The 26,602-nt window shown below is 44.6% G+C and overlaps 1 protein-coding gene across 1 annotated transcript; it reads right to left on the reverse strand.

The window, feature by feature from the left end:
• Positions 1-120: 120 nt before the first annotated feature.
• Positions 121-25,188, reverse strand: LOC143350040 (thyroglobulin). Its single transcript, XM_076781818.1, has 9 exons — positions 24,250-25,188; positions 9,050-9,185; positions 4,957-5,387; positions 4,295-4,847; positions 3,964-4,207; positions 3,380-3,648; positions 1,518-3,299; positions 915-1,372; positions 121-835 (listed from the first exon to the last, which is right to left on the reverse strand). Exons 2-9 carry the CDS (start codon positions 9,144-9,146, stop codon positions 671-673), a joined length of 3,999 nt encoding a protein of 1,332 aa, XP_076637933.1. The 5' UTR covers positions 9,147-9,185; positions 24,250-25,188; the 3' UTR covers positions 121-670.
• Positions 25,189-26,602: the final 1,414 nt, after the last annotated feature.

The following is a 26,602-nucleotide window of genomic DNA, read 5'->3' on the forward strand; positions in this document are numbered from 1 at the left end:
ATTCCGCGTACGATGAATTTCGGAATCTGAATCGAGGGAAATAGGTCTCTGATTGGACGAATGTCGATCGAAAGTAGAGATATTGTGAATATCAAGTTGAAAATAACGGGTCTTGGCGAGTGAAGGAATTTCAGGTATTTATTGAGCTATATAAATAAACGAACACAGTACGAATCTAGTATTTACACCCACGATACGTTTAACGCAACGATATCCTCGCGCTGCTTCGTCGGGCCAGGACATTTTTGCGCCGGTGGCTTCGTCGTTGAGACGGAAACAGAGAAACCCGCGAGAAAAATCTGATCGTTCTACATAACAACTATTTCCTCGACGATCGACCGAATCGTTTTTCGTTTTTCACAATATCACAAGTATGCGCATCCTGCATCGACGGATTCGATGGACACTCGGTACGATCGCGATCCTATTCCTTCGAGTTAGAATTTAGGACGAAAGGTTGCACTGCTTGCGAATACGTTCGGTCGATCGTCGGTCGATCGTCGGTCGATCGTCGGTCGATTCGAGCAATCGCGATGCGTCTCGTGTTCAAAGAATAAATATTTCATCGAAATGAAGAAAAGTGGATTATAGAGAGACGTGACTTGGATTATGACTACCGCGTACGAAATAAGAACGATCCAAACGTCATCGATCGTGTTTCGGATCGTTCTCATGTGCCGACGACAACGTCCGACGTGGACGCGGTCTCCTGCGCTTCAGCGATCTCTTTCTTTTTCTCTTCTTGCTCCATCCCCGATATCACGTACACTGGTTGCTGGTACGCCAGAAAATGCTGGTCCGCCGCTAACGATTTCGTCGGATCCTTCATTTTCATCTGAAACGCCGCGCGATAATTTCTAATTAATTAATGTTAATTTCATTGTTTCTCCGTAGACAAGGTGTAAACGTCGTACCTTTTTGCGGTACAACATCAACAGAATCAACAAGCTGCTGATTATGAAAGCGCTTCCCGCCGCCAGGACCAGCGTGGCTGTCTGGTAAACGGGCGTTTCCACTTCCGTGAGGATCTCCCGTTGCTCCAACGCGACGATTCGACTCTGCATAGCCATCGGGGTCGACCTGTGCGTGAAACGGGACGTTGTCGCGTCTGCGTACGATTCGAGCATCGAAAGCTTCTGGATTCTGGTCAACTCCTCCAAGTGGAACGCTACGTCGACCTTGTTCGGGCCTATTATTTCGAAGCTGAGTATGGCCGAGTCTTGCCCGATCTCCACCCGTATCCCATTCTTCACTCTGGCGCCCAGATCCCGAAGAAGGTCCTCCGCGTGTTTCACGAACGTGGGTTCGTCGCTGGCGAGGAATCGACCGGGGAAACGTAGAGTGACTTCGACAGCTTCGATCGGCGTCGGTACTGGACACAGAAAACGGAACATTTTTTAATCGAAGGTAGGATGATTTTCAAACGATACATGTCCCGGGCTTGTTAGCGGACTCGTCGTTAAGACGGGATATTAGGTAGTCGGTTCAGAAGTGTATATGTAGGAAATTAAACTTACAACAAATATTCGTTCCCTTCAAGAAAGGCTCCGATCCTATAAGTTGATTGCCAGCCTCGTCGACGCACCAGCACGTAACTGCAGCGCACTGGGTTGGCTCGAATCTACCCTGACGGTCGCATATAGCTGGAACGTGGCCTCTGTCCTTCATCGCTTGACACCTAGTGCCAAGCACCTTGCCGATTTCTTTCTCGTCGGTCTCCAAGTTGATCAAAGAGTTCTCCATGAACGCCTGGATCTCGCGATCGATTTCTTGCACCACCGGTCCCCTGCCGCCCCTTCTAGCTTGCCGGAAGTTACACTTGGGCTCGGGTCCTCTGGTCAGAGAGCCCTTTACGGGCTGACCCTTTCTGTTGACGCACCAGCAGACACCGACGTGCTCCAGGCACTGGACCGGTTCCCACATTCCCGTTCCTGGATCGCATCTGGGCAGGAAGGCCGGTTGTTTCAGTCTTTGCGACGTTTTCAAATTCTTCTCGCGGACTCTCTCGCACTGGGACAGCACCGGGCAGACAGTGTCGCAGACCAAACGACTGGAGAAATCGTTGTGGCCAAGTCCACACTCGATCTTCTTTCTGCACTCGTTGTGCTCAGGGTCGAAATACCATCTGTTAGTCTCGTTCAATCCCATAGCAGAGTTGCAGGGTACCTTTCTAGGCGGCTCGAAACAGACTTCGCGCGGTTTTGGGCAACAGACAGCGTACTCGTCCAACGGCGAGAGCTCGCATTTGTGGGTAGATGGACAATGATGACCGTGAGGACCGCAAGTCGCCGGCGAACCGTCCTGGTCCAACAACGGCGACCCGTTGGGGCACGGATTGTCCTTCTTCGGTAAACAAACTGGTACAGGTGGACAGGGGGGCACGCTACAGGCAACCTCCACCATTCTACAAGCTTCGTTCTCCCCGCGACACGTAACGCTTTTGCAAGGATCTCGACAAGAACACGTGGGACAACCGCTGTCTGGGTCCAGTTCGAATCCCTCGGGACAGTCGAGCTTGCAGTCGATCTCCGGACACCTGAGCGGCGTGCTGCACTTGGGTATCACTCCTTCGAGGACCCTGGTGCCTGCAGCTTCCCTGCCCTCCTCGTCCACGCACCAGCACATCCCGTTGTGACATTGAACAGGCTCGAACGCTCCGCTGCCATCGCATCTAGGAATGTAAGTCCTTCTTGCTGGCTCCCCCGATTCTCTGGCCGCGTGTTCAGCCACTGCTCGCGCGTGCTGACAAGCTGTCGCCATCACCGGTGTTACGCACTGCGTTCCGCAACCTGTGGAGCAACATTTCTCCGTCGTGGAACATTCCTGGTCGTTGCTGCACTGTAGCTCGCAGCTAGAAGAGCTTGGCACGAGGTAGGGGCACTGGCCTGGCTTCATGGCCAGACAAGCTGGAACCGCGGGACAGTACTGTTCGGAGCCACAGTTCACGTCGACCATCGTGCAGGTTTCCTGAGCGCCGCAGGTGATGTCTTTGCAGGGATCGTGGCAACGACATTGCTCGCAACCTGTCGCGTCCACTTCGTAGCCGTAAGGACAGGCCAGCTCGCACGACAGCGTTCCGCACAGTTTCAGTACATCTTTTATTTCGTTGCAGTCGCTGCTGCGATTCACGCCGCTCTTCAACGTGACTCCGCGATCGTTGACGCACGAACAGATACCCTGGTAACATTGCAGTTGCTTGTAACTGCCGTCCTTCTCGCACTGGGGTGCTGGTATTGCCAAAGACATGTCGTCCCGCGTACCTTCCATGCGGTCGTTAAACTCTCGCAAGTACTCGCACACTGAAACGGAACAGTTTCAATTTTCTTGTAAAAAGATTAATAAGTACAATATGTATAGTAGCGTGGCTGTCGAGGATTACTTGTTTGCGTCTTCGTGGAGTTTGCAGACGTCACGCAGCACACCGATTGGTCAATTTCCGGCACTACGGTGCAGTTGTAGTCTCGTGGACACGTGTCGTTCGCCGAGCAAACCACCGCGTTACGTTCGTCGTCGATCAATGGTGTCCCGTAGATACAGGGATTCGTGTAAGCTTTCTTAGGTTTGCATTCTGGTTTCGTCGGGCAAAGAAAGTCCGGGCAACCGTCCTCCCGACTCAACACGCATTCCTCCTTCTCTGGACATGGGAAACTGCAAGGCAGAGACGTTCGGAATCAAAACATAGTGCTACGAGACGTTCGTAGTCTGGTCCGGGAAGGCCATATTTAGAGAGTTGTTTAAAGTGGTATAACTCTCGAGTTTTATTTAAAAACAGGACGCGGAAATAAATGTACGATCGGAATAATCAAAGTTACAAAATTGTTTAAGAATGTAGCGAGCGTGCAACGATGGGTGATTGTACTCGTCGTTGGTATCGAAAGGGTTAAAAATTCTTTTCTTCCGCTAATCGATTTTCACAATGTGTTTCAGATCAGACTACCCCATTAATTACGGTTGCACGCTCACCCTTCGCACGGATTATCGCACTCGCAAGTGGGACACCCGGAGGCGTCCGTTTTGAATCCGTATTGGCAAACTTGGGCGCACTGTTGGGAGACGCACGACGCCGGGAGGGACCTTCCCTTCGTTATCGACTTGCAGTCGACTTTATCAGCCGGTCCCATCGACCCCGATATCTTTCTGCCGTTGTTATCCACGCACCAGCAGACCAAACCGTTTCTCGAGCATTGTCTGGTCTCGTAACCGCCGTCTAGAGGGAACGACAGACGACCACATTAAATAAACGAATTTGGAACAGGAATTTATTACACGAAAACTCTTGCAAGTCGCATCTTACCGTCTGTACACTGAGGAACGTATCCACGTCCTTGTCTCTCGGAGATGCTCAGTATCTTCGCCAGCATCCTGTCCCGATGGCAGGCGCTGAGGTTCTGGGCGACGGTGCACACTCCGCCCCCGCAACTGTCGCTTTTACAGCACTTTTGCGGCGCTGGACAGTCGAAATCATGCTGGCAAGAATTTCCGCAGGACGTCGAAGCAAGATCCTCGAGAGGACACGTCCCCGGTCTCTGTAGATTCAGGCTGGACGGACAACAGACACCGTACTCCTGTTTTGGCTCCACTCGACAGCTGTACATCGGCGGACATGTCGGTTTCCCCGGCGAGTCGCCGCAGAGGAACGGCCTCGGCGAGTCGGTGATTTGCAACGGTTCGCCAGAGGGACAGATCGTCAACAGTGATTTCGCTTTACGACAACTGGGAATTGGCGGACACGGTGGACGGGCGCACGTTACATCGATCAGCTCGCACGTTTGGCTGGTTCCGGGACAGGCGATCCCGCGACAAGGATCTCGACACTCGCACTTGGGGCAGCCCGTTTTCGGTTCGATCTGTTAACGGGAAATCGTTGGTGAGCATTGCACGGATTGGCAATGATGTTGTACAAGCCCTGTTAGTCAATGTTAACGCGAGCTTAAATTGGTATTTCGTTGCAGGTACCTCGAAGCCCAAAGGGCACAGCATTCGACAGCTGTGCGCTGGACACTCTCGAGGATGATCACAGTCGATCGCATCCTTGGCGGGTCCTCTGGTCCCAGGGACCTCGACGCCGATCTCGTCGACGCACCAGCAGCTGTTCTGCCGAGGATGACACTGTACCTTCTCGAACTCGCCGGTTTCGTTGTTGCATGTCGGTATGAATTGCGACGGTCCGCGCGACCCGAGAGCACGCGACCTTCTCACGGCTGCTTGCGCCAATTGCTCGCACCCGGTCAGTTCTCCGGCGACGCATCTAAGACCGCAGGCCGTCTTGCAGCAACGCTCTCCCGATGCCTGGCACTGGAAATCATTTTTGCAGGCCGGGGACCTCGACGGACATACGTTCTGCTCCTCGAAGGATGGGCATCGACCTAGTGTCTTCAACGATGGCTCTGCAACGCGATCACGGAGATTATGGTTACGTTTATTTCTTCATAAATAAAGGAAGCGAATAAACAGGGTCCCATCCAACGTCCAAGCATCCTGTTGGCGCATGTGGAGAGGTATTTATTCGGGAAACGTCACCGAGCGGACGGCAATCGTATCGTCCACGGGTCTCTCCGGTAACGAGGAAGCTCTTTTATAGGTCAGATCGAAGCGAGACCGATCACTGTTCGGGTGTCCTGCGCGGACAGAGACGGCACGAATCGCCGCTTTCATTCTCGAGCACGCTCGGACCAAATTGTAGCGCAACGATAATAATAATAAAAATAGCCAGAGTTGACCTAACGGTTCCTCGCATCCTACTGCCACACTTACTTTACGCTTACCTAACGCGACACCAGCGCGTTTCCAGCGGTGTGAGCGCCTGAGTCAGACACACCGGACTGCCGGTGGCCTGCAGTAGTCGTGGTGAGACTTGGAATCTTATTTTACGATGCAACAAGGGACTTGATATCCTTGTGGAATCTTTTCTAACTCTTATAACGCGGTACAAAAATTCCGACAGCCTTCCTGTAACTCCTGGATTCATTCCTAAGTCGTCTCGAACGTGAAACATTTTACGCTTCGACGTTCAACGATCGGCGTTGACGATTCGAAGGAGGTCAAGTGCGCTTGTATACATATATGACGTACGCTGCTTGTTCATAAATATGCATACCGAGAAAGGAACAGTACAACGAGGGATCGAATTATTATGATCGAAGGAATTGCATATTTACAGACTGCCTTTTTCAGCTACAACTGGTCACTTTGAATGGCGTGACTTGGTATTGACGCTATTTTTATTTATTAAAAACCAGAAATTCTCGATTTTAACGCAACGTGTACATTTTATTATAGATATCGCGTGTGCTATACATGACAATAGCAAACTGACTTTGTGTTTGGATAGCGACACCGATACAACCGGAAGCATCAATGGAGGCTGAGCCAGGTATCTTGCAGAGCATTCGTTCGGCGAAGACAACAGTTTTGGTGAGTTTGTTACACACGAATTACCATTAATTATGCATAAAACCGGGATAGAAATAGCGTTAAATTCAGAGCTGACTACATCGCGTCGTGGGAGCGTTCGATAGCGTATAAAGTTACGTTACGTCGTATAGAATTCAGTATACGAATAATTATTAAAAATGAACTATTTAATACGTCCTACGCTGAACAGCGTCCAACGTGATCGAAGCTTGGAGCATACTGCCAAAAGTATGCAAAATTGGTCGAGAGCGTCTGACCAGTTTCAGTTTTAGAATGGCCGGCACAAAGCCCCAGAAGCTCTTTGAAAATCTGTGGGTAGCATTGAAAAGGTGAATGCCCACTGAGCGCAATTTTCCGCCAACGTCGATCATTGAACTCGACGCCAGAGTTCAAGCATAATAGAATCAAATTTCGCCACGGTATTGTCGAAATTTTGTAGAAAGTATGCCAAAACGTATTAACGCTGTTGAGGTTCGATAGATTTATGGATTAAATATTTATACGTTGCTGTAGGTTTAATTAATTCAATATGTATAATCACTCGAAAGTAACTTTAATCCTCGCCTAGTAGACTCATGGTCCGTTAGATCGAAAACCTAGTATATAATTTATAAAAATAAAATTGAGATTCGGGTGAGAATGGACTCAAAGAATATTTTTCAGAAACAATTCGAAATCGACGGTGTTGATGAAAGAATTTAGTGGATTTTGCAAATGTTTTCGCATCGTTTGATTCATCCACTGCAGACGTATATGAATACGTGACCTAGGAGGTTGCAGAGGGTTAAAAAGAAAAGGGGACGAGCTGCCTGTAAAGGTTTCGAACCGACGAGATCAGAGCGAAAGTGTGCGCGAACACAGACCCACGCCGAACGTATGGAATATCAATAGCCATGCGCCGGCTGTCAATCGACTTTTTACTTTGACTCTCTATACGCTACGTACTCACACCATTACGGACTTTGTAAAAGTCCAGTGAAACTCCCAAGCACATCCGATTACCCGAATTTCCGGTTCGTTGACCGTCGTCCTCTTTCTCCCTGCCTTTCTCGCTCTATTACAGCCGTTCTCGCGTTAATCCTCGCTGCAACATGCGAGTTTCGCTGTTACGACATCCAAGGCTCGCGATTAAATTCCACGTTGCACGATAAAGGCTTAAGGCTCGCTGGAACGTGACGAATGGTTTTCTAACTGAATTCGAACGACTCGTTTCCTCGTGTTCTTTATTTACGGCATTAGTCGACAGTTCGTAAAATCATTCGTTACCGATAATTCCTAATTATCCTGATACAATCGAGCAGAGAATATTGTACACGGTGAACGGCTGCATCTTTGAAACGGTTAAAGACAGACAAAAAATTTTACGACGTCCGCGTTTCGCTGCGGGGACAAAAACGAGGAACGCATAATACGTTTCAGGGGGGAGGGGAGAAAAATGATGCAAAGAATGTCAAAGACACGGAAAAACGAGAGGGGGTGGGAGGGGATGAACATCGAGGTGACAGAGAGAGAGAGTGGGGGGGAATTGGTAAAAGGAAAGATGCAAAAGCGGACGTCGACGAAGCGCCAAGGAATGTGCTTTAACGGTGCGAGAGAAATTCAATTTGTTTATTGCCGGTAGCAAGCGAATCGTCCCGGACCTGATATTTATCGCGAGGGCCCGGTATCCTGCTGTAACACATTGGGAATCGATTAACCGTTCGAGGCAATCCCGGTACGCGATCGTGCAATTTAACCTGGCAATTAATGTCTCGTTAATTATGTCATTTATCCTTGTACAGGACGTGGCGCGGTACGCCGCGTTATAATCCTCGACAAATAATTAACACATTGATTAGAAATGCTCTCCTGGTGCCGCGCAGGTATCGATATCCGTCTCTCCTCGATGCACGTACCATCCGCGGTGCGGAATACGCGTGGCCGTTTCGCAAAATAAAAAAATTGCAACGTTTCAGCGTTTCAGACGGCCGCTGAATATTTTAAAACCCTCTCTGTTGCGTTTTAATGCCATTTATGGTAATTCTGCAGTTCGGTGACTTTTCACAATTTTTATTCGACTCTCTTTTTTAGTTAGGACCTATCGAAGGTTTCTTAAGTGTCCTTGGCATTATACGTGAATAAATAGTCTAATTATATTATACAGTCTCTCGTACACGGACACCCGTACACATTTATGGGAAACAACGCAAGTACAGTAAAAAGAATAAGAAGCGTGTGTCCAGCGTATTTATCGAACGAGCAAACTGCAGTAGAATTTACGATTAAGCGTTCGCGAGGATGGTCGAAGAAGATCGGGGCCTGTTGTTGGCTTTTTTGCCTGCGGTTCTCGCAACACCAAGGACGAATTCGGTTCTCCAAGTCCGATCACGTCCGCGGCGTCGCATTATATGCAGATGCACGACCGTTTTCGAGAGAGCTTGCTTTCCTTTTTTTCTTTTTTATCGCCGCGTGTCCCCGCCGCGAACACGAACACGAACACGAACACGGAAAGAGGCTCTATTGTTTGCTAATGGCCGCTCTTTCAATAATTCGGGACCAATCATTACGGACGAACGAGTCACGCGGGCGGGGACGCGGAAAATAAAATAACGTACGAGGGTTGAAAAGAAACGAAAACGAAAAAGAACGGACGTACCTGCTGTGACTGATGATGACAGAGACAGTAGCAGCCAGGTCGATGACACCCACACAACGGCGCAGGTAAGCCCACCGTTGCAAAAATCACGGCGCATCCTCGGCGCATCAAGTGATTTTTAAATCGGCCGCTATATCTGAAATTATCGGAAAATGCGGCGTTACTGGCCTGCGTCGAGCTGTGTTTCCGTCGACCGTACCAAAATATTCGGTTCGCGAAGTTTGGGAAACGGAATAATAATAATAATACATTTACAAAATTAACGTAGAAGAGATCAGCAGTTTTGTTCGATGTTAATAAAGCTGTCCAGGAGGAAAATGTGATTAACTAACGAAGATGAATATGTGACGTAGTATTTCGTACTCGCCACCAGAAGGCTACGCTCATGACTCTCTCGCAAGCGCCCGTCTGACCCCTCGGCATTCCGTCGCTTAATGCAAGATCTCCTAGGAAACCTTACTGTACGATATATTATTCGATGCAATTCCATGTCATTAAGATATTCCGTACGCGATGAATCAATATTTGCGGCAATACATTTCCCCGTCTCTGTTCCTTTCCGCACGGAAGCCGCTATTAAAGTTTCCCGAAGCCGTGCTTCGCGTCCCGAGCCAATAGAGGCCAAGATTATAGATCTGTAATGGAAAAAGTTTCCCCTTAAAGTCAGAAGTCGTCGACTCGAAAGCACAAAACCACGATGGCGTTTCGTTTCTCGTCGAAACGGTTCGACGGAATTAAAAAATATCGACTCGAGCGTGTTGTTTCAATCTCAACTGACACATTTTCCATCCTGCAGTTTCAGAAAAAACAAGAGTAACATTTACATAAAAACTCCATATCGATGTAAACTGTAATGCCAGTAAATTTTCAATCATTATGGAAATTTCAAATTATGGGTACGACCTTAATTGATTATATCGGAAAGCTATAAGTTTGTTTATATCTTGTGAAAGTGGATATCGTCGGCACCAACTTATCGATGTATGACATAATGATGTACAAGGCTGTACGCGGTAAGAAATAACAAGCACTAAGGATCGGATACGTATTGGAAATGGGGTTGAGCATCGGCTAAGGTCTCTAAGAACTTGCGTTAACTCGTTACAGAAGAACCCCGACAATTGCAATGGGGGCTGACCGTTCTTACGGGTGTCGAGACTCTGCAATTATCGACCTAACTAATCGAATAAGGCGAAACTTTACTATTATCAATTTCTCCCATCTTCAACTTCCCTCGTTGCCGATAATATCCGAAAAATATTCGGGACGATTCCGGTCCAATTTGTTCAGAAATTTTAATGAGAAATAAATAAAAGAGACCATCGTAGACTAAATAATTTGACTAATGGTCGGTCGATGATTGCCGGAATACGAAGCGTTCCGATTAATTTTGCAATTCAAGACCGTCGTTCCACGAGTTTATTGTTTCGCGGTTTCGCTGTTAAATGATGGACGGAAAATAATCTTTTAATTCCACGGCCAAGTGGTGCACTCGGTAAAAAGTATTCTCGGAGTCAGGGATGCGCCGCAAGATAGAATTCTCAGCCTCAAAAGGAAGAATAACAATGGAAGTTGCGTCTCCTTACTCGTTATGCCGCGGGGAATATTCTAATGCGTCCCTCTCCGTTATTCATGAGGCGAAGTCGGCTTCGGGATCTACGAATTGTCGGGACGCCTCTCGTTTCTTTTCTTTCCCTTTGTTCCTCGTTACAACTTCGACGGAAGACGTTTCTTTTCGCCCTCCGTTCCCCGACTCGCGAATATTTTCATCGTGACCCAAAAAAAAAGAGAAGAAAACACAGAAAACAGAGAAGAAGCGAGCGTCTCCTTGACCACGGAAACATTTTATAATATTCTCTCGAATTATCTCTCGTAGTTTCCCTCTTATTTCAATGTTCCATCAGTCTTATAATCCGTTAAAATCGAGCAAAGAAAACGGCGATCGTCGAGTCGTTGACTTTGGATATTTTTTAAGCAATGAATATTTAATTCTAGCGTCCGGATTAAATTTCTTCAGGAGGATCCTTCGCTTGCGTTTGATCTAATATGCGCGGAATTTCTACCCACAGATTCAATTGCAGAGCCATGGCCACGGAACTAATTAGAAACGTCATTAGAGAAATATCTCGTGTAACGACTATTATTATTGCCTGTATGGCAGAGGTACGTCCGGTTTTCTGAAATAAAAGAAACGAGTATCTCGGAGGATTTTCGAGCGCTCCAAGTCATTTGCGATTTGAATAACTTCGAAGCGCTCGAAAAATTAATCCACAGGATGTTTTGCTTTAATCTCGAGGGCGGCGTCGAAGCTTCCTCTTAATAAAGATTCCGTGGACGGACATTTTTCCGCAGAAATTCAATTTTAATCCCGACTGTGGGGGGTCGCCGTCACCGTCGCGCGCCGCGGAAATGCACGATTTCCGTCTTTTCCGCGGCGGATATTACTCGCATCGATTGTTACGTTCGGTCCGTAACGTAACGCGAGGGCATGTGCAGACATTGGGGAAAAATGGGCAGCTTTTAGAGACAGGGACGAATTAATACGAACGCTCGTGGAATTTTTAACTCCAATATTTTTCTTGGGATTTATATTACAGTGTCTTGTTAGCGATAAGATGCTTTATATCGCGTTGTAAATTACTCTTCCTTCGCGAGAGGTGTTCCCATACGAGTGTTAACATTTTTTCGAAGCACCCTATATTTCGGGATTTATACGACCTCCGGGAACGGAGCTGTTCGACGGTGAAATTACCCACGGTTACATCCTTTGGGAAGCCTTTGAATTTAGGGGTGTACCCCGTCCCATGAATAATGCATCAGGAAAGACTGTAACGTGGCTTGAACCGCTCCAACGTCATGGTAATTACATCGATAATCGCGTTCAGATTACGCTCGTGCCCGTTGCACGCCGCCATCGTTCTAAAATACATATCTAATGTGTACTCTGTCCCGGTAATTGATACTCGGGCGCCTTGCTTTCTTCTGGAATTCAGATCGCAGCTGAACTTTTCAGAAATTTCTCAATACCAAAAGTGAAAATCAATTTTCTCTAATTAAATAAACAAAAAAAAAAAATTGAATTGTTAAGTAGATGAGCACACGGGACGTCTTCTTTCTCCTCAACGGTAAAAGTTCTGTGAAACTTTACGTGCAGGGTGATTCAAACAGTATTGGAACGTTTACAAGAATTTATCGTTCCTTAATTAAGTGTAATATTGGCCAATCTCTTAAAGAATTTTCACTTTTATTTACATATTTCATTTATTGCTGTTGTAAATCACGTTACGAACAACTCGGTTACTGAATACTACATTTTTGAAAGCGTTCTATTCCCTTGTGGATTGCTTTATTCGTATTAAGAAATACAAAGTACGAATTATTACGAAATTACAATTAGAGCGGGAGTCTTTCTCGTAAATACATATATTATATTTAATATCGAGTTTCAATCGTTCTGTGCTAGTTTCGAACAAGTCACGCGAAAAACGATGTTCGGAATGCACGAGACTAATTATTTGTTCGCTTATTTAATTGGAGAAATTAAATTAATTATAATTTCATGCCATTCTTTGCACCATTTTCTGGTGAACGAATACTCCTCGAACGTTGTCTTATTGAAAAGACTATTTCCATTATACGTATTTAATGGAGGATTAAATGCTTGAAAGGAAACAGAATCTTTTTCAGGTTCTACTGAAAATTACCCAACCGTACTCGGCTATTTTTAACGGCAATGTACATCGCGATACCTCCGTATATCATGCTCCAAGTTTCGTAGAACAAGTCTCGAACGATTCATCATAATATTACGCCGTATAACTTTGAAAAGATCATATTTCTTACGAACCCACCTAGCCGCCGTCTAGCCTCCATTTTATAAACCTTTCGCTTAATGCTTAGCCACGATTGGCGCGCAATTCGAATGATCCATGAAACGGAATCGTTTCGAGCATCTTTTCGCCAATATTTCTTGCACGAGAAATCTTCCGTTTCGCAGTATTAGAGAATTTATATGTATAATAAAATGGATTCATTTCTTAGTTAAAGCGCAGATCGTAGTAATTTAAAAAATACAAGAAAGAAAAGACGATATCAAAGGGCCTGTACCCGATAAGATCGAGGGCTTTCTCAAGGCTAATACAGAATATGTGGGTCACTTTGTCATCGCAGTTCCTTCCGGGTCGAGAGCTGCCCTGCCCTCTCGCGTTGACTTTCTATTGTCATACTCGTGCTTGAATCCGCGTATGACGGTGTTCGTGCGTCATCGGCGGAACACTTTTCGTCGAAAGGTACTTTTAAACGAGTTCCAGAGTACGGTCTCTCCGGATGATGATCTCTGGACGCGGGTCATCGCCCCGATGGAAATCCTGAACGACCAACGAAGTCGAATACCAGAATCGAACCGGTGGACTACTTAAAAAAAACCCCCGTGTTAGCTCGTATCCTGATAAGTGGCCCAGCGGTACGAATCTGGGTTCGATGAAAATAGAAAGTGCGCTCGTATCGTCCATAGTCTCCAGCTAACGACGGCCATCGGAATCTCTTGTTTGGAAGTCTTCGAAACGGTACGCGCGGGTGGAAGACTCGGGTAGATTCGAACGTTACTTAGAATCAGTTCTCCAAGGATCTTGACAACTCACGGAACTATCGGGAACTCTCGAAACCGTTGAAAGTTCTTGAAAAGTCTCGGAATTATTGAAACCCTTGACTTGGTTGAGTGTATCGAAAAATCGTGAGGATGTTGAATGCTCGAGGGGGTGGAAAAGAATTATCGAGTTAACTTTGTTCTTGCTAGTCTTATTAAGCAAGTAACTCGACGTAACATTTGCTCTAGATGATTTTAATTGCATAGTCGAGTTGAAACTTCTCGTACCCGATTAATTCATGTTCGAAATTTTTACTTGACCGTATATCGTAGAATATTCGATGCCTTATTTTTACGCCAGCCTATATAACGATGAAAAAGTTGTTCTTAAAGTTACGACCGGTAGCGTGCATCGCGGCTCCTGCATAACAGAACGCCATTTTACGTCGTCGATTTACAACTTCCTACATTTTTTCCGGACTTTCTTTCGCTAGAAAGCTGCTTCTCTTCGCGTGAATAGCTCACCGAGGATGGTCGAGGCAGGAAGTCTGCCACACAATGGGCCAAATCTTCCGAAACGCGATCGAAATTTGAACCGTCGATTTATTATATCGTCGGGCTCTGGTTAAAAGAGTCAGCAGTTCCCAAGATCTTTCGTTTGCTGATTTAAAAACGGTCCCAATCATCGACGGATTTCCACGGAAATCGTGCTTCGCGGAGAAACGGTAATGGACGCCCATTTGTAACTCGAATTCCCGCCAACTGTGCGCCGTTGACGCGGAGAAGTTCAGAAAGTTTCAGGCATCTTCAAAATCAACTTTCCTGCCGCTTTCTCTGTAAACACCATCGACGAGAGAGACTCGTTTCGAGACGAATGGGCCTCGAAAGTAGATTCACGTCGAATTTTCTACGCGAGAATCCATTCGTGGTTAACGCAAACCAGGGATCGTCAACGGGGGAAAGTTAGGGAACCGAGAAATATTATTTTACCTGGCTCGTAACGTATCCGTTGCGATATTCAATAGCCAAAAACAGACGCGGTCCTTTTATGGTTTCACGAGATCGACGAGCTGAATTTATGATGCGGTTTCTTCATCGTGTTGTATGCAAGTTACAATGTACAGGGTGACCCTGGGAATCGGGACTCAATTTCTTACTTTATCTCGTGTCCAGAATTTAATTAAAAATAATTTTAACTAATGCATTTTGCATGTTGCAGAGAAGAAGAAGAAGAAACTTGCCTGCTTCTATTCCGGAGACTCTAACAAGTAGAACATTCCTCGAGCCACTTATTGTCAGACGTACACTTGGTAACCTCGCGTTCCAAACAATTAGCGATGAGATGCGCTGCCATCTGCATAATCTGGTGCTCGTTTTATTTCGTTGCACTATCGATGACACTATAGATGAAATCACTCAAACGATCACCATTATTGCGTTTTCAGTGACTCTGGCACGATTTGCATTACCGAATACAAATGTGACGGCCATGACAATTGAAAGTTCTATCGCTCTTATTGGAAAACCCAGTCGATCTATGTCGACTGCTATTTTTAGACCATTGAACTCTGCAAAGTAAGCGCAACGACGAAAAGAAACAGGTCGTTCGGAATCGCTTATGACTCAACCGAATAAATAATTGCTTTTTCCAACTGGGAATCCCTGGTTCGCTGAAAACGAAGCCAATGGCAGCGATAATATCCATGGGAAGCTACCAGGCCCCGTTAGGTCGCCAGCTGTTGTTCGGGACTCGTGAAACCAGGCGCGGAACGAGGGGGAGGTTAGGGGGCCTTTCCAGTGCCATTCTGTAGCGGACCTCACTCTTCAAGTTAAAAATAATTTTTCGACGAAAGGTTGATAAAAGAGTTGGTGCTTTTAGGGCTGTTACGCAAAAATGCACCCTTAATCCGATGTTGCGTGGTACGTACGAGCACGTCGTCGAACAGTTGAGCAACTGGCGAGAACAACGAGTTGGCCAAGAGTGGAAAGTTGTTGAACGAAAGGGCGGGAAACGTTCCTCCGTTTTAACCGCGCGCGGCGCGTAGAAGCATCTTCTTAATGGGGCACAATATCGCGGGTATGCATATTGCATGCACGGCGGCTTCCTATGCGAAAGGTAATGGTCGTTATTGTCTAGATAGAATCCACTTCCTGGCGAACGGTGCTTTTAAGGGACCCCGTGCCTCGCCTCTGACGTCGGAGTCGACCATTTTCGAGCAAGACTCCGTCAATAGAGTCGTTCGTTACGATAGTGGTATCTTTAGTTCGAGACACGGCGAGTAAACGACTTTTACAATTTCAACAGCAGATGGAAACTGAGTATGAGATTGTCAATTAAGCGATGCACGTTGCAATAACGGTATAAACGTCCGTAGATATTAGGTGTTTGAGTTGGATCGTGCTTGTTCGCAAAGTTTTCGATTCACTTAGCGTTAACGTTAATATTATTCGTGGTTTTATCTCGCTGTTTCTGTTCGTAAAGTACTCGTTCGTGGGCTTGCAAGCTCTCCCATCTTCTCGATGGGAGATTTAATCGAGGGATCTTTAATCGAGGAAGCTCAGGAAACCTGAAACAACCTCCGAACTTTTCGCTGGAATTTCGTAAAACTTTGAGAGCAGTCGATTTTTGCGTCATCCTGTTGTTAACGTAATAAAGACGCCGCAGGGAATAATAATATTTACCACGTTCTATTTATCATCCACTTTTGCGCACGGTTTACCTAACGCGACAATTGAACGGATGCACATCGCCATTGAATTCAATCTCGAAAGGTGTGTCAGATCATTATCGAACCGTACCGGCTGTTAGGACGTCGAGGACTGTTATCTTGAACACGTGAACGAGCCATACGCGGGGCTCGAAATACCTCATAATCAGTCTTCGATGTCCGCGCGTTGATATATTTCCAACCAGAATGATGGGAATTACAGAAATAGAATTGCAAATGCAATCTTCGCTCGCGAAGAGGTACAGTTACAGAAAGATAGATCGCATTAAATTATGCAACGTCTTCCTCCAGCGATTCTTCCCATCTTACCATTCGCGCGGAATATTCGCTCGACGTTCGTTTAACGTCCCAGTCGATCGTACAAATATTGTTCCAGATCGCTAATTAATAAAAGTCTAGCCAAGTTTCAGAAAAATCGTAACGATCCTAGAAAGTTTGTTTAGAAAACGGTCCGTACGCGGACTCGTTATTGTTACAACCACCGTGCACGTAATTTTGAAAAGCTTACGGAGCAACGTGGCCCGCGGTACTTGGTCCAAGATCGATGACGAGAAGAAATCGCCGCGGGTCATTATGTTCCGATCTGATTAACGCGCCCGATACCGCGCCTCTGTTTCTCACGACCGACCGCGGAAACGTTCCTCGGCTATCGCGTGTTCCAGATCATTTCTGTGCTGGCTGTGCACACACGGTAGAAAGTTGGAACGCACGTTTTCCACGCGCTACTAATGATACCGTCTTCGCCGGCTGTCCCGTGAAAAGAACAGTCCTCGAAAGACCCATTCTACGAACTGTCCAACGCGTACGAACAAAAAGTAGAGAAAAAAACAAAATGGAGGACACAAGAACGCGACGTTGAAACGTACCTCGAGACTCGCGTGTGTCGCGACGTTTCTGGCACGCTTTGTGCGCGTTTTCCATTCGGCTGTCGCGTGCCATTGTGCGTTCGTGTGCTCGCAAACGAAATGGGAACGAAGGAAAAACTGCGACGCGAATTCGCGGCCGGATGCCTTTTCGCGGGACGTCGAACAATAGGTAACGCGCCAATTCACGGGAACAGAATGGAGAACGTTGGACGAGATTCTCGAAACCGGCCACCTTCTGACACGCTTGCAGAATTCGAACAGCGCGGGGAAACGGCTATAGTCGAAGCCAGAGTCGACTACTGGGCACGTTCAAGGCCGCTTCCCCCACCTCCATTCGCGTTAGACACTCCTAGTCCAGAAGCCTTCTTCGCGACCTTTTCAACCGATTCAATTTACTTTGCTTGTACGAAACGTAGCTATGATTTACCAACGTCTAAAATTGGATCTCGTGGCGCTCGTGGCGCGGTGGTGAAATATTAGACGGTGGGGGTAACTTGTCGGTGTCCTTGAGCAGCCAGTTGATTTTGCGACGACTGTACCTACGTTTCGCGCGGAAAGGAAACGAACTGAAAGACCGAGGAACGTTAAAAGATTCATCCGGGTGCGCGGAAAAGCCTCGAATGAATACGGATAAACGAGGGTTCGTGGAAACGCACCGAAACTTCTCTATTTTCGGGGGCTAGGGTCGCGTTTTGCGTCTCCTTTCCACTCCAAAACGAGGACGTCCCAATTTCCGTGAGCGCCAACAGATTTTCCCTCGGGAAGCGACCGTTCAGGAAATCTCCTCCGCGCTGCAAACACGAAACGTTGCGCGATACCAACTTGGATATCGAAGGACACCTTCGAATGCAAGAGGACCTCCGCGAGACCGAGAAATTTTCAATACTTTTCGAGAATCGAGTTAAATTTTTCCACGAAACTTTTGTCTCAGCGTCCATTTTCCTCCGTCGAGAAAATTTATTATTTTCATGCAGTCGAAAATAAGTTGCTCTTATCCGTTCGCTCGTTAAATATGCATCGACAGAGACGATTCGTCATGAATCTTGAACACGTTCCTCTCATATTTCTCTTATAGTAGCGAACGCGAACGTGAACTCGTGATTTTCCTTTTGCCAGTTTTATTCCAACGGAAAATTTTAACCTTTAACGCGGCTTCGAGGATTCCCTCGTACGTTTTCACGGAAGCCAACGAATCGCGCGAGGGAATTTTCACCCCCACGAGCAGGGATGTTCGATCGAATTGTCTTTGTTTGTTTGCATAATATACGTTTCGTTGGAATATATGTATTTTATTATGAAATTGAAATTTTCATTCGTCGCGAAGAAAATCCGTGATCACCGTTGCGTTTGAACCGATCACTGGGAAATAACGGCTCGCCTAACGGTGATATCTTTCGCATTACGTGGATGTGTCATAAGCCGAGGCTCGGCTCCTTTTCGTTTTTCTTTTCATAACCATCGGTACGAGATGCCTTTTCATTTACATTCGAATGCAAACGTGTCGGAAGACAGTGTTTGGTCGAAATGGTTCATGAAAATATTGAAGAAGACTCGAGGGTGAGTAATCCATCGCAGTTTGATCCAATTAAGTTCGATGCACGCGTTATCGACGTTCCACCGTAGGAATCTAATAGAAAAGCTTCCAGAGGACGCGTAACCGCGTCTTTAATGATCGCGACTGGTTCACAAAGGAGGGTAAACGGTTTCTTTGAGGAGAACCGCGGCTACGTAGCAGCTTTCTTCGTGAAACGCTATTGGAAATTCTTTGTGGCGCTCCCCGGAGGAACCGAGAGAACTCGGTGACTACCAAGTGGTTGATTCAGGCATATATATTGCGAGCACAAAGAACCTTGGTAAATATTTCGTACCAAGTTGTTATTTAAATTGCTTCTGCGCTGCCAGAGGGGCCGGCTAATATCGTTTGAAACAGACACTCGGATTCTGCATACCGAAATTATTATTATTCTCGATGCTAATTGTAGTAGCGTACTATGATATTTAATACGGGAACCGAACGTATAGGAGGAAGAAAGTAAAATTGATCCTGAAAGGGATGATCGTATTAGGTCAGACGCTATACACTGTCCACATTCCCCTTAACCGGGGACTAATCTTTCTTTCACAGTACACTTACGCGCCAGTATGCCTGGAGATGTTAATTAACCTCGATCTTAGAGACAGTACTCTCTACGAATACTTAAAAAAACGAAAGCAGTGCTCAACCTATTCACAGATGAATTAGTTTCAAATACGTAAATAATTAGTATGTCGACCTGTGAGATCTATAAACCGTGAAATAAAAATGTTAAATGGCCACGATGAATAATGCAAAATTTCTCTCTCTTTAACAGTAACAGAGTTATGTCAAATTCGCGTTAATTTTATGAAACTCGCGTCACGTTAAATGCTACTTACGGGATATGCGATTCAACAGACAAAAGGACGAATGTTAACGAAGAGAACCAAAGAGATTTTACATCGGTGACATTCTGTTTGCTCGCAAACCAATTGCCAAGCTTTTAGCCGCTTTCAACGGCGTATAACTTTGTGCTTTACTTTCCCGTAACAAGCATGAATTCTGAAATAATATAATTAATTACTAATAACGTTAATCAACTAATAACTGTGCTACGTAATTATTTGATTGCCTCTACCCTTTGGCTATCATATTTTGTTACTATTCAAACCTTGATCGATCCAATAATTTCCGGCAACGCAATTGGACGAAACGAAATATTCTACACGCGTGATATCGTAAAATTTTACACCGACTGGCGAAAAAAGGTTGCATCTATATTTCAAGCCCCGAGAGCTAAAAATTAGCTCATCCGTCATCTCGTAATGCTCGGATTGTATTGTTTCTTGCGCCGGATACGCCGAAAAACACTGATTACAAAAGCGTATAAGCTGCTCGCGTACGGGACGTTCCACAAATTGTGGGAATAACCTCGAGCATAAATTGGACGCGCAAAAACCACTAAAAATAATTTGATGTAAGATAATTGGTACCGGTAGTCGACCTTTTAGAAGAGCATTGTCGCAATAACCCACACGATGAAAAATTGGTTACGTTTCTTGTCCTACAAAGAGTTTATTTTATACAAAAAATATGGCTTTAATCGTTTCTTCTCGAACCTCGATTATCCGGTTGACCCAGATTGCCTCGGTTTGCTTCGGTCCACATTATGCAGACTAATCCAAGTTATATGTATAGTGGTGTCTTTTTAGGAACCGGTGAACGAGATATCGATTTTTCAATCCAGGTTTTTTTCCCGCCGTTTTGTTCGCGGGCCAAACGAGGAAAAAGACGACAGACCAATCACAGAATATTTCTATGTGTGTGTTTTACGTGCCTGTATACGCCTCGAAGGCCGGAGTCAATCATAGAACAACGGATAGATCGATACCCGACGATAGTTATTTAACATCGTGCTTGCAGAATAACAATTTTCTAATTTTAATTAGCAAGAATACAGGGAAGTTTTAAGAGAATTATTTTCACAGTTATTTCCATCGAAATGCACTTTTTAGTCAAACGAATTAAATTACAATTGAAACGGTATGCTATAAAGAGATACGGAGTGCCTCGGAAGACAGTAGATTACCCCATTCCGTACAGTAAAGGTAATTGATCGCGTATGTACTGCGTACAGATGAGAAAATGAGACCCATGGGGCCATCAGACTTACAGACTACAACGTAGTCGGTAGTACGAAGCCTCTCGGGACTCATCTACTCAGCCGTTGGTTATAACAGTAATTGGCACTTGAAATTTAGACGGTAACTGACAGTTTAAAAACAATTTCCAATAGCCCATTTCATCTGCCAAACATTAAACATTTTACAGAGCTAAATTACTCTATTTGCTTCTTCCGAAAGTTAGCAATGTTAATTATGCAATATTATTTAAATTTCAAATTGCCTAAACTAAAGGGGTCTGGTACTAGAATTTTCGACGTCGACAGATGTCAACCACTGGATCGTTTTAGGGTTCGCGCGCAGGTAGCTCGACGTAATTACATATCGCGCACCTGGTGCATTCTTGCCCCGTAAGACGATAAACTTGGTAAATTTCGTGCGATCCGTAAAATTTACAGAAGACATATCTATAATTTTTGGAAGGCAAGGTTCTCTCTCGTTTCTTTCGCTCCTAAATTATTAAAGGGTTTTAAATTATTAAAACGATAGAATGGCATACATATAATCGATGTACGACAATAATTAGACTTGACTGTTTTATTTCTATTGCAAGTGTAATCTAATATGTAAAATGATAATACATTCCACTTAACCGTGAAGCTTTAAAATAACTCGTATTAATAGATTATAAATTTAAGTGACAGTAACGTTTTATCGAATAATTTCAAACGTACAATCATACGGCTGGAATAGAAATGGAAAGGTTAACCGAACGACTTGCTGGTACACTTAGCTCGTTGTATGTTTAAGGCCGCATTTTCCAACGAACAACGTCGATCGTAGCGAAACGTGCTTTGCACAACGAGGCCTTAATAAACGAGAATTGACGGGGGTAGAATGTTAAGAAAGCCTGCGATACGATTAATACACGGGACGCATCGCGAGATGCGCGTTAAGCATCGTTCGTAGCCGCGAGGAACGAATGGCCGCCGTCTCGGTTTCAGGAAAACGCCAGGCCAGCGTAGAAATTGCATTCCCGTTGCCGTTTAGAAAGTGCACGCACAGGCGACCATGTACCATAGATTTCGCGGGAATTAATTGACTCGGTAATTCGCGGCGGGGATTTACGCGGCGCGATCGTTGGATTTCGTGCACATGCGCAATCGAGTAACGCACGAAACGCCGATTGCGCGATCGTACAATTTCGCCGGATCGTCGCGATTAGAAATAAATACAAGCTGCTTCGAAAGACGCGGCCAAGAACGAGGGTTCCCTGTAATAAATGAACTCTAATACCGATTATTATCTAAATAATACATACGCCATTGATATTTACCGTATCAAGTTTGCTTCCGTTGTCAGAGAATCAATAGAGGATGAAAGTTGCAACGTAACAGCATAATCGATATTTGTAGTTAGGAAAACCCGTAACCCGATTACATTTGCCACGATACGATTATGTGAAATCATGCGGTAATTAAAAGATAATTAGAAAGTTGTTACGGGCTTTAAAGATTTACGATTATGATTACATCGCAATTAGATGCTAAGTACTGTGCGATTGCAGTGTAATTGGTTCGTATCGTATCGTGGCAGACGTAATCAGATTAAATTTTCCCCATCTCTGGACTCTAAATTCACTCAATTATCTACGATCATCGATTTTTTTCATTATTAACAACCATTTTCGTAGTACTTTCTAATTCGAATAAAAGATATAATTGGAATTCAGGACGTGTCGTTATAGTAGGACCAACTAACAGACGTAAATGCTTCGAAATTGGTTAAATAATAAGGAAATTGCACAACAATAACACATGAAATTCTAATAAATATGGGTCAAGTTGTACAAGTATATCTGAAATACTCATAGAAATTGTTTCAATGAACGCGAAGGTACTTTACGAATACATTTACTTAACCTTTTCTCGGTAGAAACTTTTCAGAAATTCTCGAAAGTACGGACAATGCAATTAAAAGTCAAGGGGAACTATTGATTACTATGGACCAATGCAATTACTTAAAATGGCCCCTGCATCCTAGAGACGAAAGGTTCGAACCATCGTTTGTTAATTTTCAGTCGTAAAATACGCCTACGCGTTTTCGAACGAAATAACATTTCTTTGCACAACGTAAAGGAGTATATATGGATCTGTGTGCCTTTAATTAACTTTTGTAACAAGTAATCTATACCAAGTGTACTGCGCAAAAAAAGAAAAAAATAAAGTTCGTATTCAGCAGAAATTTCAGCTCGTACTGGGTCAGACGTTTTAGACGCTCCTTCCACAGGCTTGCAACTGAGCAAAAAATACTCGACGCTACATTGATCTCGACGCATTTATGCATATAAATGGAAATTACTGTGAAAGTGATTGTTAAAATTAGAACGTTAAAGGGTGTCTCCCGACCCGTCAAATAAAAATTTTAATCAAGTATTTCACCAAGTTTCTGCGAACCAGTTTAGTTTCACTGTGAAAAGTAATTTTGTTCCCTGAATAAATATACATTATCTATTTACTTTGTAAACGGAAACTCTTATGTAAGTGGAGCGCGGGCCAAAAAAGCGACGCAGCTTTCACGCGAAATGAAAATTCCTTGCGGAACCTTTTTAATCAACTGGAATAAGAGGGTAGATGAACACGTGGAACGAATTTCTCCTCTTCGCGATCAAAACGACCAGATAAAATCGCCTCGAAAACGCGTCGAGACACGGGAGTTCGGGCGCGAAACTGCACGAAAATTCGATGCACCGTTACGGGTCCAAAGCATCGCGGGCTTTTTAATTCTAGACAATCCACTATCCAACTTCTGATCGGTTAAAAGAAATGTTAGAAACCAGGTGTTCGTGATCTAAATCGGTAGTTTCGATCTTGTTCGAAAAAGCCTTTGCAGAAAAGGGAACGTTAAAAAAAGATGAAAGTAGAATAATATTGAAATATAGGGTCGAAATAGTTGGAAAACTTTTATGATAAAAGTTTCATATGCCCAGATCGCGTTATTCAAAATAACTTTCCTCGTAGCTGGAGGCTAGAAACTTTGACAATTTTTTAGAGAATTTGATAATCGTTATACGTCCGAGCTCCGAAATGCCCGACCACGAAGGGTTGAAAAGATTAAATTCCTCTTTTTTCTTCTTTCGAGATGAAGATCGTGTCTAATTTTAGTTGTACGTTTCCCATGACTACACTCTAAAAAATCGCTAAAATTCGTGCATAAATTTTGCATAGATTTCGCATAAATTTTGCATGTTCCGACGTATCGTATCTGCATAAAGCGGTCTAGTTGATGCCTGGAGGAAAAGACGCGTACGCGGGGAAAATGTAAAAAAATATCTCGCGACCGGAAACGGTTGAGTTAAATCGACGATCGATGGGTACTCACCTCGATTTCGATTATCCAGGGGAGTTAACGCGCAGCAAATTAAATCCTCGTGGCCCTCTTCCTCGCGGGGACAGGTTTCGTCGCACAAATGTCAGTTTCCTAGCACTGTTTCGGATTTTCGTTTGAAATTTGGTAGATGCGCGTGGCGTTTCGACCGCGTGCACGGCAACCGTTAATCGTGTAAGGTGAATCGACTCTCGTTTCGTTCGTGCTCGATATCTAAGGCGGCGGTCGTTTCACAGTTCGCGCGTCTTTCGCCCGTTCAGTCCGCGTCGAATGACGTTCGTGCACTGTCCTGGCTCCGCTGCGTTCGGCGGAGCCGTGCCTCGTATGATGACCCCCTTCTAGAATTCTGTCGACGTACGCCTGCCTCTGGACACCGGCGTAACGGCCACCGGCCACCGGCCATCGGCCACCGATCCACCAATCTGATCCTGTTGCGTACAATCGGCTACGATCGAAATCCAACAAAGACCCGAAAATCCAATCTGTCCGGCACGCAAACAATCATTTTGAAAGATACGACGCTCAACGGTTTGCCAACAAACCGAATTGGCGTACGTTTTATTCGTTTCGAACATCACCGCTTTTCAAAACGAGTGTTCTCTTGCCTTTGTTTCTCTTACCAGCCCATCTCTGTCCAAATTAATTAAAAAATAAAATGGATTCGATAATAATCCAAAGACTCCCCCGTTTAAATTGTCGCGCGGAGTGATTAATAGAAACGTACTATTTAAATTCTGGCACTTTGAAACGGTATTGGTAAATGGTTGTGTTTGCTGGGATACAGAGAATGAAAAGCAAGTCTCTGAAAAAGACAATTTAACGGACGTATGATAGATGGTTCGGTGTCAACTTTGATAAAAAACAAAACGTACGGGTAGAAAAGGATCGATGATTGATCCCATGCGAAGTAGATTGATGGAACGGCGTTTGAAAAATAAAACAAACACCGGATAAAAAGTTTCGGCCGAACTGTGTTCTTTACTGTAAGGGAAACAATAAATTTTTATTTTACGTATCAATATCATTGGAAAACGGAAGGATGAGAATCGATCCCAATATTGCATCTCCACAGTAGTGCGCTTTCTAGTACCGTCTGGTATTAATTTATTCATCAAACACGTTTTAATTAACGCTTTACGCTGCCTCAATTTCTCAGGACAATTTATCAACAGTATTCGAAAACAATACTCCGACTGCAATAACTCGAACGCGCCGGAAACGTATGGTAACTAGAAAACAAAGGGACATCATTTAATCGATCATTTTATTTATTTCGATGGCTTACAGCACGCGTATTGCTGACAGTTTTTTTTTTACGCTGTACGAGTATCACATTTTCAAATACTGTAAATAAATTTTGCTACAGCGAATGCTTTTACGTTTACCGTTTGTCACCGAATTCAACGTTCTGTCTAAATACAATATATTTTCACTATAATATTTATTTTCCTTAGAATAAATGCAAAATATTGTACAAAGAAATAAGTTTCTACGCTTATTAAATAACACATTTTTAAGAGACAGAAACGACTGTTTACGATCAAAGGATCGAGAATCGATCTGGATATCGCGTCTCTTCGCGCCCCCATGAAACGTACGCACCGCCACGTCAACCGTATAAAGAACCATAAACATTTATGATGTTACGCTCGGTGCTTAGATTTCAATAATAGATGAAACGGGCCATCGATCGGCCAGATGACCCAAAACCATCCGGAATTACATCGTCGCAGCCAATTTTGCCACGACACTGTCTATACAGGGCGAACGACCAAACTTTACCACATCAACATCAAATTTATCAACGTTCAACGTGTATCTATTTCTATCGGATAAAAAATTACATACGATATTACAAGGAATCGATCGTTTGGTTCGATAGGACCACGCATATTAGAATGAACTTTACTATAATTCCGATTCAGAGGGTTGAAAAGAAGAAGTAAAGGAACAAGTTCTGGCGATGACGTAGGCAGCTTCTTTGTTGTTCTTCGTTGTTCGAAAGAAGGCCATACCCAACGGTAGTAAGCCATGGGAAAAATTCGTGCGACTCGCGCGAACACGTACGATATTCGATTCTGGGACGTATTGCTCCTCCAAGTTTACGGTACACTTCTCAGTGTCGACCATAGATGCGAGAGAAAAAGTGCGATCTTCAAGTAGCCGCAGTACTTAAAAAGTTATTAAGAAATTAAATTAAAAAATTTCAAATAGTTCTGGAAAAATTATTTTTGGTCAACAGACATATCCCTCGAAATCCTACCCACTTTCGAGAAAAAAATTCAGTACGGTGCGGAACTTTAAACGTTAATAACTTTTTAACGAAATCTCTAGAATCTCCCATTAA

This window comes from Colletes latitarsis, chromosome 14 (assembly GCF_051014445.1).
Source record: "Colletes latitarsis isolate SP2378_abdomen chromosome 14, iyColLati1, whole genome shotgun sequence".
NCBI classification, from domain to species: Eukaryota; Metazoa; Arthropoda; class Insecta; order Hymenoptera; family Colletidae; genus Colletes; species Colletes latitarsis.

Coding starts and splice junctions, on each gene's coding strand:
- LOC143350040 (XM_076781818.1), bottom strand. CDS start 9,146: ATGCGCCGTGATTTTTGCAACGGTGGGCTTACCTGCGCCGTTGTGTGG. Junction 4,208..4,294: donor CGTTCCTCAGTGTACAGACG/GTAAGATGCGAC, acceptor CGTTCCCTCTAG/ACGGCGGTTACGAGACCAGA. Junction 3,649..3,963: donor TGCGATAATCCGTGCGAAGG/GTGAGCGTGCAA, acceptor TCTGCCTTGCAG/TTTCCCATGTCCAGAGAAGG.